At 37.0% G+C, this 16527-nt stretch overlaps 1 protein-coding gene across 4 annotated transcripts; it reads left to right on the top strand.

The window, feature by feature from the left end:
• The first annotated feature begins 12920 nt into the window (after window positions 1-12920).
• LOC121050769 (acyl-coenzyme A oxidase 3, peroxisomal-like) lies at window positions 12921-15024 on the top strand. Of its 4 annotated transcripts, none has more exons than XR_005803818.1 (3): window positions 12921-12989; window positions 13802-13961; window positions 14233-14639. XR_005803818.1 is itself a non-coding variant. In XM_040511872.1 (3 exons), exons 1-3 carry the CDS (start codon window positions 13668-13670, stop codon window positions 14768-14770), a joined length of 378 nt encoding a protein of 125 aa, XP_040367806.1. In that variant the 5' UTR covers window positions 13630-13667; the 3' UTR covers window positions 14771-15024. The 4 variants fall into 4 exon arrangements, 1 of the variants encoding a protein (XP_040367806.1); XM_040511872.1 differs by lacking the exon at window positions 12921-12989 and adding an exon at window positions 14739-15024 and having other exon boundaries at window positions 13630-13961; window positions 14330-14381; XR_005803817.1 differs by lacking the exon at window positions 12921-12989 and having other exon boundaries at window positions 13630-13961.
• Window positions 15025-16527: the final 1503 nt, after the last annotated feature.

Here is a 16527-nt window from a genome sequence, read left to right as displayed (position 1 = left end):
GGCTCTTAATTGGAATATATTTCTAATTCTAGTAAACTATATGTTGGATTATATTTCTAATTAATGAAGAGATCATTGAAATTGTATCAAATACATCTACTAAATATGATCCTGATTCAAAAGATAGCTTGTGCTCTACCAACTGTTTTCTCCAAAGAGGTCTTTCAGGGGTAGTATTTTGAATAACTAGCTATAAAATGGAAACAAACAAAAAAATACCAACTATGGTGCATCTATTGCAAAGTTAAGAATGCAGTTCAATTTGATTTAGATACAAGGAAAAAGTAGTGAAGTACTACTGTAGGGGCATATATTGTGAAATAGCTAAGGATCAATATTGTTAAACTACTCAAAGCTTTTATCTCCCGTTGTTTCATTTATGCATCTCTCTCTCTCTCTCTCTCTCTCTCTCTCTCTCTCAACTGAAAAAGTGAGAGCCTTTCCAATCCTTTTAGAGCAGCAATAGCTAGCAAGCCTCCACTCTCACAACCATGAAAATTATAAAGAACAAAGGCAAAGTTGAAATGTCATAATTTCAACCCATTCCACAAAGGACACATTGAATTGTCAAAGACGTAGGACTCTGACCTTTTAACACACTCAAACCTTTCATCAAGAAAAAAAAAATCCTTATACATAAATAACAATGACTAGTAATACTACAAGGAAAAACCCCTTTAGTGACTAACCAACTTAGTCTCCCATTCAAACAAATTTGTCACCCATTTTGTCTCTAATTCGTCTCGAATAGTGCATGACAGATTCTTATTAGTGACGACAAGTAAATTTTGTTACCCAATCATGAGAGCGATAAAATATATGGGAAAATTCTAGTGTATGTTAATGTATGACATACACAAACTTTTTTTAATATTTTAGGCCGTCGGATATAATTAAAATGTGAAATCAATCTAACGGTGTAGAATATTCGATTGTGATAACCTGTTTACCCCTTAGCCTATATAATTTTTTTTTTAAATTCTCAATTAAATATCCACGATAAAACTTGAGACTCTCTTAGAAAACCCTAAATTGAAAAGAAGAAGATGAAGAAAAGAGGAAGGAGGATGTGCGGTTGAGGAAAGCCAGGTCTAAAATCGTCCAGTTCTGTTTTGGTACCAATTTTTACCCTAAAGTAAAGAGGAGAAAACGAGAGAAAGGAGGAAGAGCGTTGAGGAAGGATATGTCACGATACACTCCTAAGTTTTTCTTCTAGTATTAGTATTTGTTTTTACTTCATCTTCAAAGGGGAATGAGTGATGTAGAAGAGAGGAAACATAAAGAAATCGGATCCAAGTACAAGAGAAAATATAAAGGACAAAGGAAAGCTCTCCGAAATTGAGTTGGAGCGAGAACAAGGATGTGGTATTTGCATTGAAATTGCGATAGTGTCTTAATTGTTTACTTGAGTCTTGGTTGATGTTGTCTGATCCCAAATTGGCTTTGTTCAAGAGCATACTATATTTTTTCGATTAAAACGCTCATATTCAGTCATGTCAATTTCAATGGGGTAGTGGTTGGGGAGCTTCTGTCTAGATGCCCTTTGATTGAGATAGAATTACGTTCATGTGGAAACATAAAATATCTTGACCTTCGTGATTTTCCAAATCTCAAGAAGGTGGAACTTTGGAATGATTCACATGATGATAAATGTACTCGAACTTTCAAAGGGTAGCAATATTACATTGTTTTATTGGAAAGCTTCAAGTTGTGTCGTTGTGTTGTTCATCACTAGAAAAAGTACCATCAGGATGGACTAACATTGTTTGTAGAAGTAGGAATCAAGCCCTTATTTGTGGTAATTTTTTATATTACAAGTTTGAGAACCATTTTACTAATGTGACAATGAATTGCTGTCAAAGTGGTAAAACTTTATGTATATATTGTAAATGAGGTGCGAGTCCTTAATTGTGTATTAAAGTTCTCTATTTTGTAACTAATACTTTTCTTGTGTAAATCTCATCATCTATGAGATAATTACTCGTCTGACAATGCATTTTACTATAAGTTGCGAGGTATAAAGTGGTAATTATGTTGTTTTTATGATAATGACTTGAAATATGATTCTATTTACCAAAAAAAAAAACGATCACTTTACTAATGCTATAACAAATTTTTTGTTTATATGGTAAGTAATCATATTAGACCTAAAACTTTTCAAGTTCTTATTCTTGTAATCTAGTTGTTTTTTTTGTAACTAGAGTCATTTCTTTTGTAAATTATATCATCGATGAGACAATTTACAACAAACGACCACATTGGACTTAGTGATAATTATAGTTTTTTTTATTAATCGAATAATTATAGTTGTAATCAAAGTAATCACTATATTTACGACCTTCATTACAAGTTTTTGAACGATTTACGTATAAAACAATAAATGAGTACTTAGTATGGTAATTTTTTTTAAGTACACATGTCAAATTATAAGTGGATAACCTGTTGACCTGTACAACAAGTTTCACAAACTAATTTAATTTAATATATATTTATTTAAAAATTGATGTATGACAAACATCAACACACGTTAGACTTTCCCAAATATATGTTGTCACCTATACACCTATATATATTTTGTCTCCTAAAATCTTTCACAGTTACTGGAAAATTCTAAATTGTGGGAAACTTGATTGGGGGCGAACAAAGCCCATTTTTTTAATATTTTAATTTAGTACATGAACATATGTTTGTATTTATATTAACTTGAAACATTAACTTAATTGAAATAAATTAACTAACAGTCAACTTGAAGCGTTCACTTTTATTCCAAGAAAAAATAGAAATGTAGCATCGATTCAATCGTATCCAGCATCAATTTACTAAATAGACGACAGCATAAACATGTTCACTAAACTCTTTCAGGATTTGTGAAAAAAAAAAAAAAAAAACCCTAAGGCCGTGCTTATGCGCAGCCACCAAACCAACAAAACCTTGCGGCCTTGCGTCGTCCCTCATCTTCCCCAACCCACCACCATGTCCACCATTGACGACATGACCTCGTCCTTTGCTGCATTGCTTGTGCTAGCTTGCAACGATGTGGTTGATCTCTCAAGACCCTCCAAAAGAGTGCAACGCAATCTTTTTTACTGGCACGACCACTGGTGAAGAAACCGACCTTACTAAATGATTTGAAATGTTTTTTCAGGCGAGTTTGGGTCCTCAATAAAGGTTTCAAGATTCAAGAAAGGGCACCAAACAGGTTTGTCCTTGCTTTTGATTTGCGCAGGGATCGCAACAGGGTGTTGAAAGGAGGGCCTTGGAGATTCAGTCAGGCTCCTGTTGTGCTTCAAGAATATGATGGTGTTTCCCCTATTCATGAGATTGATCTGAACTCACTTTTCTTCTGGGTTTGAATTGGCAACATACCACTGCTGTTTGAAAAGCCTGACATGATCAAGCACATTGCGTCGGTGGCTGGTAAGTTCCTTGAAATGGATGATATACTCTTTGCGAATGTTGGTAAAGTTAGGGTCCATGTTGCACATGATATTTCAAAACCCTTCTTTCTCCAAAAAACCCTAAAGCTTGCACCTCATGTTGAAGTCAAAATCTCGTATTTCTTTGAGAACCTTGTGGGTAAATGTGATCATTGCAACATGATCTATCATGAAGGAGATCATTGCCCTTTACTAGGAAGCCATGCAGCATCGGTTACAACTAGTGGGTTGGGTGATACAAGAGTTGAAATTGGATGTCCTTCCCTAGGGTTTGTTACTAATAATTTTGTGGATGGGACTTTCAGATTTCAGGTGTGCAAACACCCATATTGCCATCTGTTTGCAGATCTTTATTTCAATCCACTGAAAGCAATAAGGGTTGCAAACTGATCCTCCTGCGTGAGAAGATTCTGAACTCTAAGAAGTCTGAGGAAGTACCAGATCAATCACTAGCGTTAACTGTGTGTGATGCATCAGCCAAAAATGCTACATAGCCTACTAGCCATGATCCAGGTACATGCATGGAACTTGTGAATATGAATGAGGATGTGGTTAGTCCAAATAGCAATACTGAAATGGCTCTTGAGGAGCAGACAGGTACGCCTGAGTTGGTTGCAAGAAAAAAAAAAAAAGGGGTGACAAGCGTACCCAACCTCCCTCTCCTGCCAAGTCTCCACAGAAACTCAAAATATTGCTCCCTGAACTTTTCAAACCGCTTTTGACTGAGGTACCGGCAAAAAAGTAAAAAATGCTAATGTTCACAAGCAAATTCTCTGCTAGGTCCTTGGGTATGATTGAGGCTCCAGGGAACATTCTTGTGCCAAAAGATGTGATGCAGCCAAAGTCTGAACCAAAGAAGAAAAGGGGAAGGCCTCTGGGATCCATGAATAAAAATCCCCCAAAATCAAAGAAGATTGCGGAAGCACAAGAACAATGTTTAGCTTATCTTTCCAAACCTCCTAGCCCAACTGTTAAGGGCAAGGAGAAAATTTAGTTTAGTTTTTTATTTTCTGAACTTGCCTAATTGCTATGTGTTGCTTTTCATAGTTCTTAGACTCGCTAAATAAGTGACTGGTTGTCTAATGGGTGATGCTAGCATACCATGTCTTAAACTTGCCCTTGAGTTTGGCAAGGGAAGGTATGTATCTGTGTCATTCTGGCTTGATATGAATGAATTATTTGGTTCTTAAAAAAAAAACATGTTCACTAAAAGATACTACCAAGTGCAAAATAATAAAATTGTGGCCTAGAAAAACAACAGCTCCTATTACAGATAATCTGCTTCGTCATCTTCATGTTCTTCCTCGTCCTTATCCTTAGGCTATTACCATCCATCACCATAATTATATACAGTATAGCCTTGGACGGTAGCAACTTAACCCTCAATCTGCTCCATGTTGCTAATCTCGAAAGCTTTTCAATTGTACTTGTCAGTTCAGAAGAAGAGATCTCTGCCTCTAAGGATCATAGAGACCAAACAACGAATGGCTATGCCCTTCATGACCTCTACCCATATTCGCCAAGATATCTACCTACATAGAAATATGAAATTCTATCTAATGTATACAAACATTTTGCATGCAAACAATTAGACGGCTCAAACACAAGTTACAAGAATGTATCAAAAACCAAATAACAAAGCTACTCGGCACAATTTTTTGAACATGTACGTACTTACTGTATTGTCTGAATAACTTTTCACTTTTCATTACAATTCATCTTCTTCTTCAATCATTTAAGGATGCTCTTCGATTCCAATAGAAGTTTTCCTAAAACATCATAGCAGCACACATTAGTTAAGCAAAACATTTTACTGAGACAGCAGGCATGAACTATCATAATATATAAGAATATTTATGGTATAATGTGCATCAAATATTTTAGCTCCAAATGTCAAGTGATGACCAGAACATAAAGCTGGAACCAAAGAAAAAAGAAAGGAAAGCAACAAATCATAAGAAGCTTTGAACATGCAAAAGTAATACAAATTAACAAGAACAAATGAAAGTACCAACTCAAATGAAAAGTAGGAAAAAGAAGGTTGCTTATCTCAAATCATGAAAAAAGACAAGTTTATGCTGGAATACAATATTCCTCACTTGAGCAACGTCAAAGCCCAGACAACCCAAGTTTTCAAGAGTGTAAAGTCAGAATACATAAAGGACATCATAAAATCAGATAGGTTGGCACACTCTATAAGATAGTGAATGATAGGATTGGGAACCTAATGAACACCAGCATAACTGCAAGTGAACATGGACGTGATTAATATTCAATACACAAAAGAGATATGCTCATATTCAATACACAAAAGAGATATGCTCAAAAGAGGCAAATATGCATTGCAAAACTCAAGGCAAAAATGTTTAATCTTTTATTAATGAGCTTTTAACAATGCCAACCGAAGCATTATGATTAAGTTTTACAGCTAGTTACATGGCAAAGACATCCAAAAGAAGAGACATTAAAACCTAGTTAGCTCTTTGAACTGGCTATCTCCAAAGGCCCTAGAGACTTCAAGGCGACCTTGTAGTTCTCCATTTGAACTTGCACTACCAACAACATAAAGCAGTTCACAAACTTTTAAGCAGATACAGATAGAAATACAATATAGAAGTTTACAAATTAATGAAATACATCAGCAACCAGATTGACTCCTAATGAGAACCTATTAGATACAGATAGCAATACTATATAGAAGGTTACAAATTAATGAAACACATTCTAATCCTTTATATCCTCCCCTTGCTCATATTTCATCAATGTTATCATCCTCATCATGACTAAGAAGGTGTCTTTGGGTCTCAAGAGTAGCACTCCGAACTTACAGCAAGATAATGTAGCTCAAAATAAAGTTTACCATCTGTTATATAAGAAGATGATGCAAAGCCAAAGAAGCAGAACTGTTTGGGAATGATCTACATACCTTGGCTTACCAGTCCTTTTCATAGAATATGTTGAGAGATTTATAGTAAACTACCTGGACAGTAGGCTCCAACCCCGTGTTTTGAGCTTGTTTGTGATCGGATTGGTAGGTTTGGAGTGGAGGATAAAGACTTATCGGAAAGGAAAAAAAAATGAAATGAACACAGCTAATATATATGGCATGAACAAAGAGTACAATTGCTAAAAAAAAAAGGAAACAAAAAAAAAAAAAGAACTAAAAGTGAGATTTTATGGGTGCCTCTAATTAATACCCCAATTAGTAGGGTTTGTCCAAGTAACATGAAGTGATGAAACACAAAACGATGCCATATCAATCTCAAAAGATGAAATTTAAAGCTTTCAACGTACAATTTAATACCTCTACTGCAAGCTATACGAATTACAACGAAATATATCACAACTGACTTTGAATGGAGGATGATACTTCATAAGCAGATATGCAGGAATAAGAAGATCTGTACCAAATCTCACCCAACCTATGCATATTTCATAAGAATGATGAAGATGATAAGAAATGTAAGTGACAAAGAAACAAATATGTTCAAAATCATCGATAATTTGTAGAAAAAGAAAATTATCAACTCCAAATGAGTTTGTATTGAAATGTCATTTAGTGTATAACAGATTTAAGGTAAATGTAATGTAGTGTCCAGATATACTCTATCACTCTATGTGTCATGCAAATTAACAATAATACGCGCACATCTTTTATGCCAATGATATAGAAAATGATAGGAAATAGAGTGATCGAAAGAGAAACACTGAGTAAAACAAACTAAGAATCAACTTAATGGACTTCATCACCATCTTCCTATTCCTCTTCCTATTCAATTCTATGCTGCCAGACAAATGATAAAAAGATTATTAAATTTATATTAGTAGCACTCATCCTAAATGTCTGTAGTATTAAATTTAGTGGCATTCATCCATGACTCAAATATACTCTAAACTTCATTTGCATCACAGGGACCGATCAATCTCTAATTTTGACTCAATTATCCAGAAACTAGGACTCAGCCCAATTACTAATTGTTCAGAGGACATATACTACAATATTCATTATATATGCTAGAGTGGATATTGTTAGCTGAGCTTAGAGGAAGCGAGAGAGAATGAGATATTTTTACTAACCAACTATTGTCACACTTAGTTACAGTAGGTGGTGAGGTATTTATATACATTTCCAGTTTGTAGGAGAGTGTGCCATGTGTAGCACAGCTGGACAGCACTACAAATTAAGCATGCAGATTGTACTAAACCAACTAATTAACTCTAATTAAACAAATTAAGCATGCAGTGTACTAAACCAACTAATTAACCCTAATTAATTCTAATTAAGCTAAGAAACGAGGAGAAAAACTAATGGATGACTGTTTCTTCTGTTAACAGATATGCTCTTCTCCTTCTCTGAACAATAACTAAGACGCAACTATAAATCATCAAGTAGTACCCAAGGAAAAACACCAGATAAATTAACCAGTGCAGAGGATTGACCTTTTCACCAAATTCCTTGTGTTATGTGGCCTGCCAATGACCAGCGATGGCAGTTGTAATAGAGCCTTTAAAGTTTAAACATTCAAGACAAGCCAGCATTTACCCCAATCTCTACCTTTCTTATATGAAACCTAAGTTAGCAAACTTGTGGAAACCCAATATGGCTAACAAGCCAAGTATTTAGAACAGAACCCAACAAAAGTATACTATGCTACGAACTTGCATGGAAAAACTCGATCTTGGTTCTGAATTGCATCATCGTTGTTGACTCGGAACCCTAAAGGTATACATCACACAACAGGCATGCATCCATTTAGACTAGAACCCTGCAACACAATGGAGATAAAATATGTGACAGAGCTCAGCACAGTCATACAAATGCAAGTCTTCTAGCAACGTGGCATTCTTTATCCCACTGACCTTTCTTGGTAGAACGCGCCCCACGCGCAAGCGAAAAAAGAAAAAACAAAAGGAGAGTTTTCTCTCCCGGCCGTACGCCGGTGGCTCCCCCGCCACTGCGTTATGGTCCGGGAGGGGAGTTTTGTTTCTGCGTAGTGATAGGGTCCATGGCAGCGGCGAGGCTCTGGGTTGGTGGATGGGTTGTCGGCTCCGGGTGTAGTCGGATCGATCTCGATCTGCTACCCTGGTTCATGGAGGTTTTGCGGCTGTGGTGCAGCGACGGATCTTGGGGCTCTGGCAGTGCTCTCTTTCGCCACCATCTCTGCGTGTTGGGCTGTGGCTGTCCTGATCTAGATGCGATGGTGCTGATCTCGGAAGGGACCTGTCCGATCTCGTTTTTGGATCTGTAGGGGTTGTCAGCCTAGTGCTGGGGTGGTTTTTTTGTGGCGTGTCAGGGCGGGGCTGTGGCGAAGGGTTTCGGCGTGATGTTGTTTTGATGCGTGACGATGGCCTGTTAGCGTTGCTGGCGGTCGGTGGATCTGCTGGTTGTGATTGGCCGTGGCTGGGAGGGGTGGTCTTTGGGCTGAGCCTGATTCTTGGGCCTCTCTGATGTTTTTAGTTTTTGTGTTCTGTTGTTATTTTTTGGTTGTTAGTTTTTGGTGGGTGTTTTGGTAAGAATAAGTCCCTCCTCTTGTGAGCGAGGGTTAGGGTTTTAGTCTGGTCTGCTGGCGGTGCTTTCTGGCTATCAATGTGACGATGAATCACCCTTACACGTGGTCTGGCTGTTTTGGACACGGTGTCTGAACGGGTGAAAACAGTTCATCGTTTATGTTAATGGTGAGGTTGTACCGCCATAGTTAGGTTTGGTTCAGGGTTAAGGTTGGGTTAGGGGTTGGGTCTTTTTGACTCATGTAAGTCACTGGTGGTGATGGTCCCGTAACGTTGGTTTCGATGATATTGTAACCTGTATGGTTATTTGGTGATTAATAGAATGTAGTACTTTTCTCAAAAAAAAAAAAAAAAAAAAGTCTTCTAGCAAACGTGTGTTAATTTTTACAAGTGAGTCAACTAAATGCCTCCAAGGAATTTAGGTTTTGTTGTAGTATATGTTCACCCACCGTATTTCAATGTAACGGTTTTTCTGCACAATGTTAGTTATATTTTTTCGATGTAAAATTATATGTCTTTCAATTTCTATTTATTCTTTCCATGGAGATCATTGCTCCTTTACTTTGAGTATGTATTGCAATTTGCAAGTAGTTGTACTTGGTATATGCTGAGTTCTCACAAGGATGCCAGCGGAACTAAATTGAATTTAGTATGAAGAAGATAGCGTAATATCTAAAAACTATTTCTATTCTCAACCAACCACAAAATGGCAATACTCACAACTCACAAGTCATTGGTACCTATGATGAACATATATGGTGGGTTGGCAGGTTATTTAATTTGAGAAAGCTAGTTATATTGACATGTAAAATTTGAAACCTCTATTCTTTATGGTGTGCTGAGCATGCATGCCTCCAGATCAGTAGGAATTCAGCGGCTTTATTAGTAAATGTGGTGTTAGCTTGATAATTTTATTTATTTTTTGGTAAATGAATGAATATATAAAATAAACTAGGCTTCAAACAAAGCCAGGCAAACAACAAGAAACAGTAGCTAACAAAGCAACAACCTCAGTAATGAGGGAACAAAGGAAAGACTAGAACAGATCGAAGAAGTAATAGCTACACTTCCCAGAGATAACACCATTAAGATGGGAGTCTCCAGTCATGAATAATATGTAACTGTTAGACAGAGAAGGAGGGATCTTCCAAGACAATAAGCATAACCGCATGGATTCCACAATTTCTTCGAACACTTGGAGATATCACCATAAGTCCATCACTGTAGGCTAGGTTTGAAAATGCATCTTGATACGGCTGAAGCTCTTGGAGCCGGTACATAGATGTTTGACACATACAAAATCACTAAGAACTGAAAGAATTTAATTAAAACATAACCAATTTACAGCAAAGTGATACAAAAAAAGACCATAGATGTAGAATCTGGAAAAATGTTCTTTGTATCTCCAAGATTGTATATTGGACAGGAAAGAAAAGATATGTTTCAGAATTCCAAGTTGCTCGGCAGGGGGAGCAACACTCTCTAATGGAAGAGTAGCAGCTGAATATATCAAGGATTTTGATCTATATTACATTAGTAAATTGAATCTTTTATCCTTCCTTAAGATTTTTTTTCTTCTGAGAATATCTTTCTTTAAGGGTATGTCTTGTATAATACTATAAATTCTTTTTTGTTTCTGGTTCAGTTCATATAGTCAGTTTGGCAAAAGTTTCAGTAATTTTTTATTGGACACTACACCAATAACCTCAACACACAACACTTTTTGCACAACAAAATTTTTTTTTTTGTTGTGTGATGAGGGAAATTGAATCATACAACACATTTAAAAAACTTTCGTTGTATAAGGCTGTTAAAATTTTGAAGTTTTTAGCTAGAAGGTAATTGCACAACACTTATAAGAATAGTTTGTTGTGTGAATGAAAAAAAAAAGAGTGGCACATTTTCTTCCTAGCTGGACTCAAATATGGCTCTAAATTGGAACTACATAGCACAACAGAATAGTTATATCTGTTGTATGAGTGTAACTTGCAAAATATCATACAACAGTTTTTTACTTTCTGTTGTATGATAAAGGAAGATATATTGGGAATATTCGGACGTGTCTAGATTTGCCCCAAAATGGCACCCATTCCCTCCTAAAACCTCCAAATTTTGATCGAGATATATCTAGTGATTGCATGCTCCCACAACCAAAATTATTTATTTGTGTTGTGTGAATGAGTAATGCCTAAGCACCAAACTACATTCTTTGATTGCATATAGCGGGAACTTTCCCTCTTTTTCCAAACTCAAGTTTAGCTTCAACACTTAGACAAAAGAGTCTTTTTCCTCTTTTTTTCGAGCCATGTCCTCAAGGGATCAGACCCATCTCCTCAATCAACTTTTCCCCAATTGAATCAATTTGAAATCTCAAATCACCAAACACCCAGACGTCTTCATCTTTAGTTTCCTTGGTTTCCTTTTCGTTTCGATTCACAGAAATCCAATCAAAGATTACCTCCATTCCCAAATTTCCTCCAAACCCTAATTTCTCTGAATCCCAATTTCCTTTCAATTTCGAACCACTCCCTCGTCGTTACCAGGCCGCCGTCCGACTCCGAACTCTCGCCCAACTGAGTCAGGGTTGCAACTGCCTCTCCGATCTATCGCTGTCTCCACCACCTTCTCCTTCGTCAACATCAGTACGACGAGCCCAGACCAAAAGAGGGAGAGAGAGTTCCTCTCGTCTCTCTAATCACCTAAATCCCTAATCTTTTCTTCCCCCAATTTTTCTTTCTTGGAGAATCTAGGGTTTCTCTGATGCTACAGAAGATCAGAAATTGTAAAATTGAAGAGGAAGAGGAGGAGTGAGTGTTCGTTAAGAGTTGAATTGAAGTTTGGAAGTGTTTTGAGTTTTGTTTGATGGAAGGGGGGAGGAGGATATTTGCAAATCCTCGGCAGTGTAGTGGTCGGAGGGTAGCAGCGGTGAGAAAACGACCCGTATTGACGGTGTGAATGGAGTTCGTTAACAGCGTTAAGAAGCTTCAACGACGTGAAATCAGTTCCAAGCGTGACCGAGCTATCACTATGAGCGATGCCCGGGAGAGGTTTTACAATATTCATCTCCAGGTACAAATATATAGTTGCTTTTGATTTTAATGGAGGTGAAAATTTGGGGCTTTCAATGGTTTGGTGGTTGGAGTTCTATGAAGAGCTCTGGGGTTTGTGCTAATACAGTAGAAAAAATAAGTGACGGGATTTTGTTGTTAATATGCTTATGTTACTTGTTAATTGTTAATTTTTATTCCTATGCTGAATTCTTAGTGGTATTAACTTGTTATAGGCTCTACTTAGGATTTGCATTTGGAGCTTTTTTTGTGTGATATTGATACCAATACTTGGAAAGCATGTGGTATAATAAGGCTTAGGTGCTAGGTTGCTGTAGGAACTTGTAAGTTTGAAGATTGAAGTTTGGAACTTGTATTCGGTTCTTTTAAAATCTTTGCTGAAAATCTTAATGCACTTAAGCTTCATTAGTCATAAAAATCGTTGTAAACTCTGATAGATATAGACTACCTGTGCCATGGTTTTGCCTTTTCTGCAAAAGAGGTCAAAAATTATTGATATTGTAGCAGCACGTGACATTGTGTTTGCTCTTGCGCAATCTAGTGTTTGGGCAGCGTTTAGGCGAGGTAGTAGTTGTTCTATTTGGATTTTCAATGTTATATGGATCTACTGAAATAAGTTTTTACTTCCGGGAAGTTCATGGAGGATATGCTTTTTGAATGTTAATCCCTACGAAGTTATAAGAAGCTTCTTTTATAATAAAAACAATGACTCTCCAATCATAATTTCAGTTCTTTGAAATGTAGAAACACTAGGATTGAGTACGTGAATACCTCCACCCCTCTGCCACTAACAAACAAACACAGTCACACACATAACCTCTTATATTTCTAGTACAGTTTTCTTGGTCATCTTCTTGTTCTTGATTTATCTAATTTTTGTTTTCCATTATGATCAGTATATACATGGTGTCTGCTCTAAAAACTATACAATGTTGTACTCCATATCAGATAAACATGTCCAAGAAATTAAGATTAGGTAAGCTTTCTTCACATTCTCAATCACAGACCCATACAACGATGGTTGTTTTTGCCTTTAGCCTTTGTTCTTTTGTTATTTCATAACATGCACTTATCTCTTTTTTTTTGTTTTTTGGTTTGTTTTCTTGCTGCAGTCCGGGGATCATGTTATTATTGGTTAATATCATTTATGGTTATTCGTCTTTCCTTGTATGTCAGGGGAACTATATACTTGATCATTTAATAACGTTCTCATGCAGCAGGTACTGCCAATTATAGAGCTTTGTTCAAACTGCAGCATTTTTATTGATATGAATTGTCAGCAACTGAAGAAAGTTTTTAATTGAAAAAAAAAAAAAACACAAACATTGTATTTTGAGATGTGGTGTGTGTTCAAATGGTTTAGTGGATATAGCCTTATGACACATAATTATCAGAATAATAGGAATGGCCTTCTTGCAAATACATTACTTTTTGTCCTCCCAATTACAAGTTTGTTCTGTTTGAAATTGATTGCATACTTCATACTCACTCAGATTAGTTAGTTATTGCATAGTTTCACTGAGAACCATGCGGAAATTTGAACCCCTTGGAATAACATATATAAGTTGTTGGCTTTGTACTACGTATTATAGGTATATATTGAAATTGCTTAGGGTCATATGTTATTAGTAAGGAAGAATATGTTTATCAAATCATGGGCAGAGCCATAAATGGTGAAAATGTGCTATTGGAGAAGTACTATTTAGTCAGTTATTCATCAAAATTACTAATAAATAATACATTTTTCTCTGACATCAGAGTAATTTCTAAAGCAGTGGAATATTTTAGGTTTTTAACACAGGTCAGCAAGGCACTTCTTGCAGAGTTTATGACAGCTCAAAAGAGAAGCAAACCATTTAAAGCTTTGGGATCAGAACATATGAATAAACCTTCCCCTGTCTTTCCATCTAACCTTACAAGTTCTACTCTCCAAAGTCTCGAATTTCAGGTGATATAGTTTTTCAAAACTTGTGGTTTGTGTTCACAATATATTGGATGCATCGCTATAGATTAGTCATGTTAAAATTCTCATTGTTGTCTAAATTAGATGGATGCATTTTGCTTAAAAGAGCGGGATCTACTGAATCACTTTATTATGGAAGTGTCATAACTACAAAAATAGGGAGAAAGCAAAGAGTACTCGGTTCTTCTAGTGAGTATTGTAGTGAGAATAAATCCAATAACTGATCGTTGTTTGTTTCTGCTACATAATGTCTTAGCTACGTTGAGGACCTTGTATTCATTGATTTGCTTGGAAGAGGATGTGGCATTCCTTTGATACGGGTACTTATCAACATATAATGTTGCTGCCATTAGGAAAGAAGTAAGCAGCCTCTGCAGGGAGCTACTACCTCGTGCACTAGCCTTGGTCAGTTCTCAGCTTTCAAATATTTATGTTTATCACAAACTCTTCATACTTTTGATACTAAAGACAAATGCTCTTACTATTCTATTTTCGAATGTATCTATTCATTATATTTTTGCTCTTTACAAGTTCACATTTCTCGCTTCTACTCAAAATTTACATTACATCTTTTCATGAGGCCCAAATTTTTGGACCTTATACATGTGTTATAAATCAACTTCACTTGACCCTAAATCTAATTTAAGTTAAGCACTCTCTCTCTCTCTCTCATATGCTATTTAGATGATGCACTTTTCCTTCTCTATAGATAGAGAAAAAGTTGATAGTTTGATACTGACTTGTGTGTTGCTTTCTTTGCAGATCATATTGTTCAAATAAAGGATGGTGCATAGTTGGTGCTAGGAAGGCAGGTGGAGAGCTAGATTTGATCTCACATCCCACCACTTCCTCCAACCATTTCACCCAATGTGAAGCTAAAAGTCTTGATTTCTCTCAAGTATTATGTACCAATTCATTATCAAAGTACTAGGTCGATCATTGTACTTTTGGGTTGTTTAGTGAACATATGCCACTTTGGCTTATTAGGTTTCATGATTTTGTGGAACAATGACTGATATGAATGCATCTTGGTGGATCCATTTGATGATTTGTAGTGTGTTTTGTTTCCAATTGATCACTGTTCATTAGGTAAAATGGAGCTATGCTCAAAATATAGCAAATGAAATTGATCGTACAACAGTTTTATAGTGTGGCAATCCAACGTTGTCCGAATACACAAAACTGGCCATTCACTCAATGCATTCTTTACATATCACACAATGGTTTTAAAGAAAAAATGTCTTCTCATTTTACAATCACACAACGATAAAAACTGAACTAATGTTGTCCAAAACCAATTCACACAACAAACATACAATACAACTGAAGTGTGATGCTATATCAGATGACGGTGAAATTATGGAACACGTTGTCTGATTAGGCTTTCCACAACAGCTTGGAAACAAGTTCTGTTGTATGAAGGATGCACCTGCCATATTGTGCGGCAGCTGTGCCTGGCATCTGCCGAGAGAAGGCACAACGGTGATAACAAAAAGATGTCGTGTGTTTGTATATCATACAACGGTGCAACACCGTTGTGCAAATTTTAATCACACAACGCGCCGATACACAACGGTTATCAGCCAAATCAGACAATGATTTTTACCCGTTGTGTGTTTCATTTTTTGGTGTAGTGGGATAATGACCATTTACACAATTTTATGATAAAAATTGCCCACTTACACAAACACTCTAAGAGATTGCCCACTTACCCAGACACTCCAAGAGATTATTTCCCTAATACCTAATTAATTCTTTTTTATTTATTTTTGGGACTTTTTTGCCCTTTCCTTCTTTCTCAGTTAGAGACTTAGAGGGAGAAGTCATTGGAGACATTGCCGGACTCCAGTCACCAGTGGCCGGCCGCCGACTCCAGTGACCGGAATACTGCGACATGTGACCGGAATCCCGCGACCGTTCATCGGAATCCTGAATCCGGTGACCGGACTAATGATCAGATTCCGGTGTCTGAATTTATTGCCCCTAATAATACCCAGTAATTATATTATTGCCTTCCAATAAACATATATTGCCCTTGCCCTCCAATAAACATATTATTGCCCCCCAATAATTATATTATTACCAGCTAATAATCATATTATTGTCCCCCAATAACCATATTATTGCCTCTTAATAATCAGATTATTAACCTCCAATAGGCCCTAGATAGGAGAGCCCTGAAATCTGAATCCCCCTTTCTCTTCTCTCTTTAGTGGAACACCTGGTGGGCACTATTTCCATAGAGACACAAAAGCGAAGTGAAGAAGGAGAGAGAGAGAGAGAGAGAGAGAGAGAGAGAGAGAGAGAGAGAGAGGTGCAATGTCTCTGCGGCCGAGCACAAGAACCGAGGTGAGGAAGAAATCGTACAAGTCGGGGGTGGACGCCGATGTTCCTATTCGACCCGAATTCCCACATCGGGACCAGCGCCTCCGGGAGATTCCAGCACGAGCAGCAATGACTGGGACGGTGGGCTCGAGGTCGGCGAAGATTGCGCCTGAGACATGCTTGCCGGCACCGATCTCGTAGAAGAAGATGGTGGGCTTTGACGGTG

The sequence above is a fragment of the Rosa chinensis genome, chromosome 1 (assembly GCF_002994745.2).
Source record: "Rosa chinensis cultivar Old Blush chromosome 1, RchiOBHm-V2, whole genome shotgun sequence".
In the NCBI taxonomy this organism is placed as follows: Eukaryota; Viridiplantae; Streptophyta; class Magnoliopsida; order Rosales; family Rosaceae; genus Rosa; species Rosa chinensis.
The sequence above is the reverse complement of the archived record's forward strand: the minus strand, read 5'-3'. Positions and strand labels throughout refer to the sequence as shown.

What these genes read in the sequence shown, in the direction of transcription:
- LOC121050769 (XM_040511872.1), top strand. Translation starts at nt 13,668, where the DNA reads ATGGGCAGAGCCATAAATGGTGAAAATGTGCTATTGGAGAAGTACTAT. An exon ending in TCCAAAGTCTCGAATTTCAG is followed by an intron (nt 13,962 to 14,329) that starts GTGATATAGTTT and finishes TGCTGCCATTAG; the next exon opens with GAAAGAAGTAAGCAGCCTCT. An exon ending in TACCTCGTGCACTAGCCTTG is followed by an intron (nt 14,382 to 14,738) that starts GTCAGTTCTCAG and finishes CTTTCTTTGCAG; the next exon opens with ATCATATTGTTCAAATAAAG.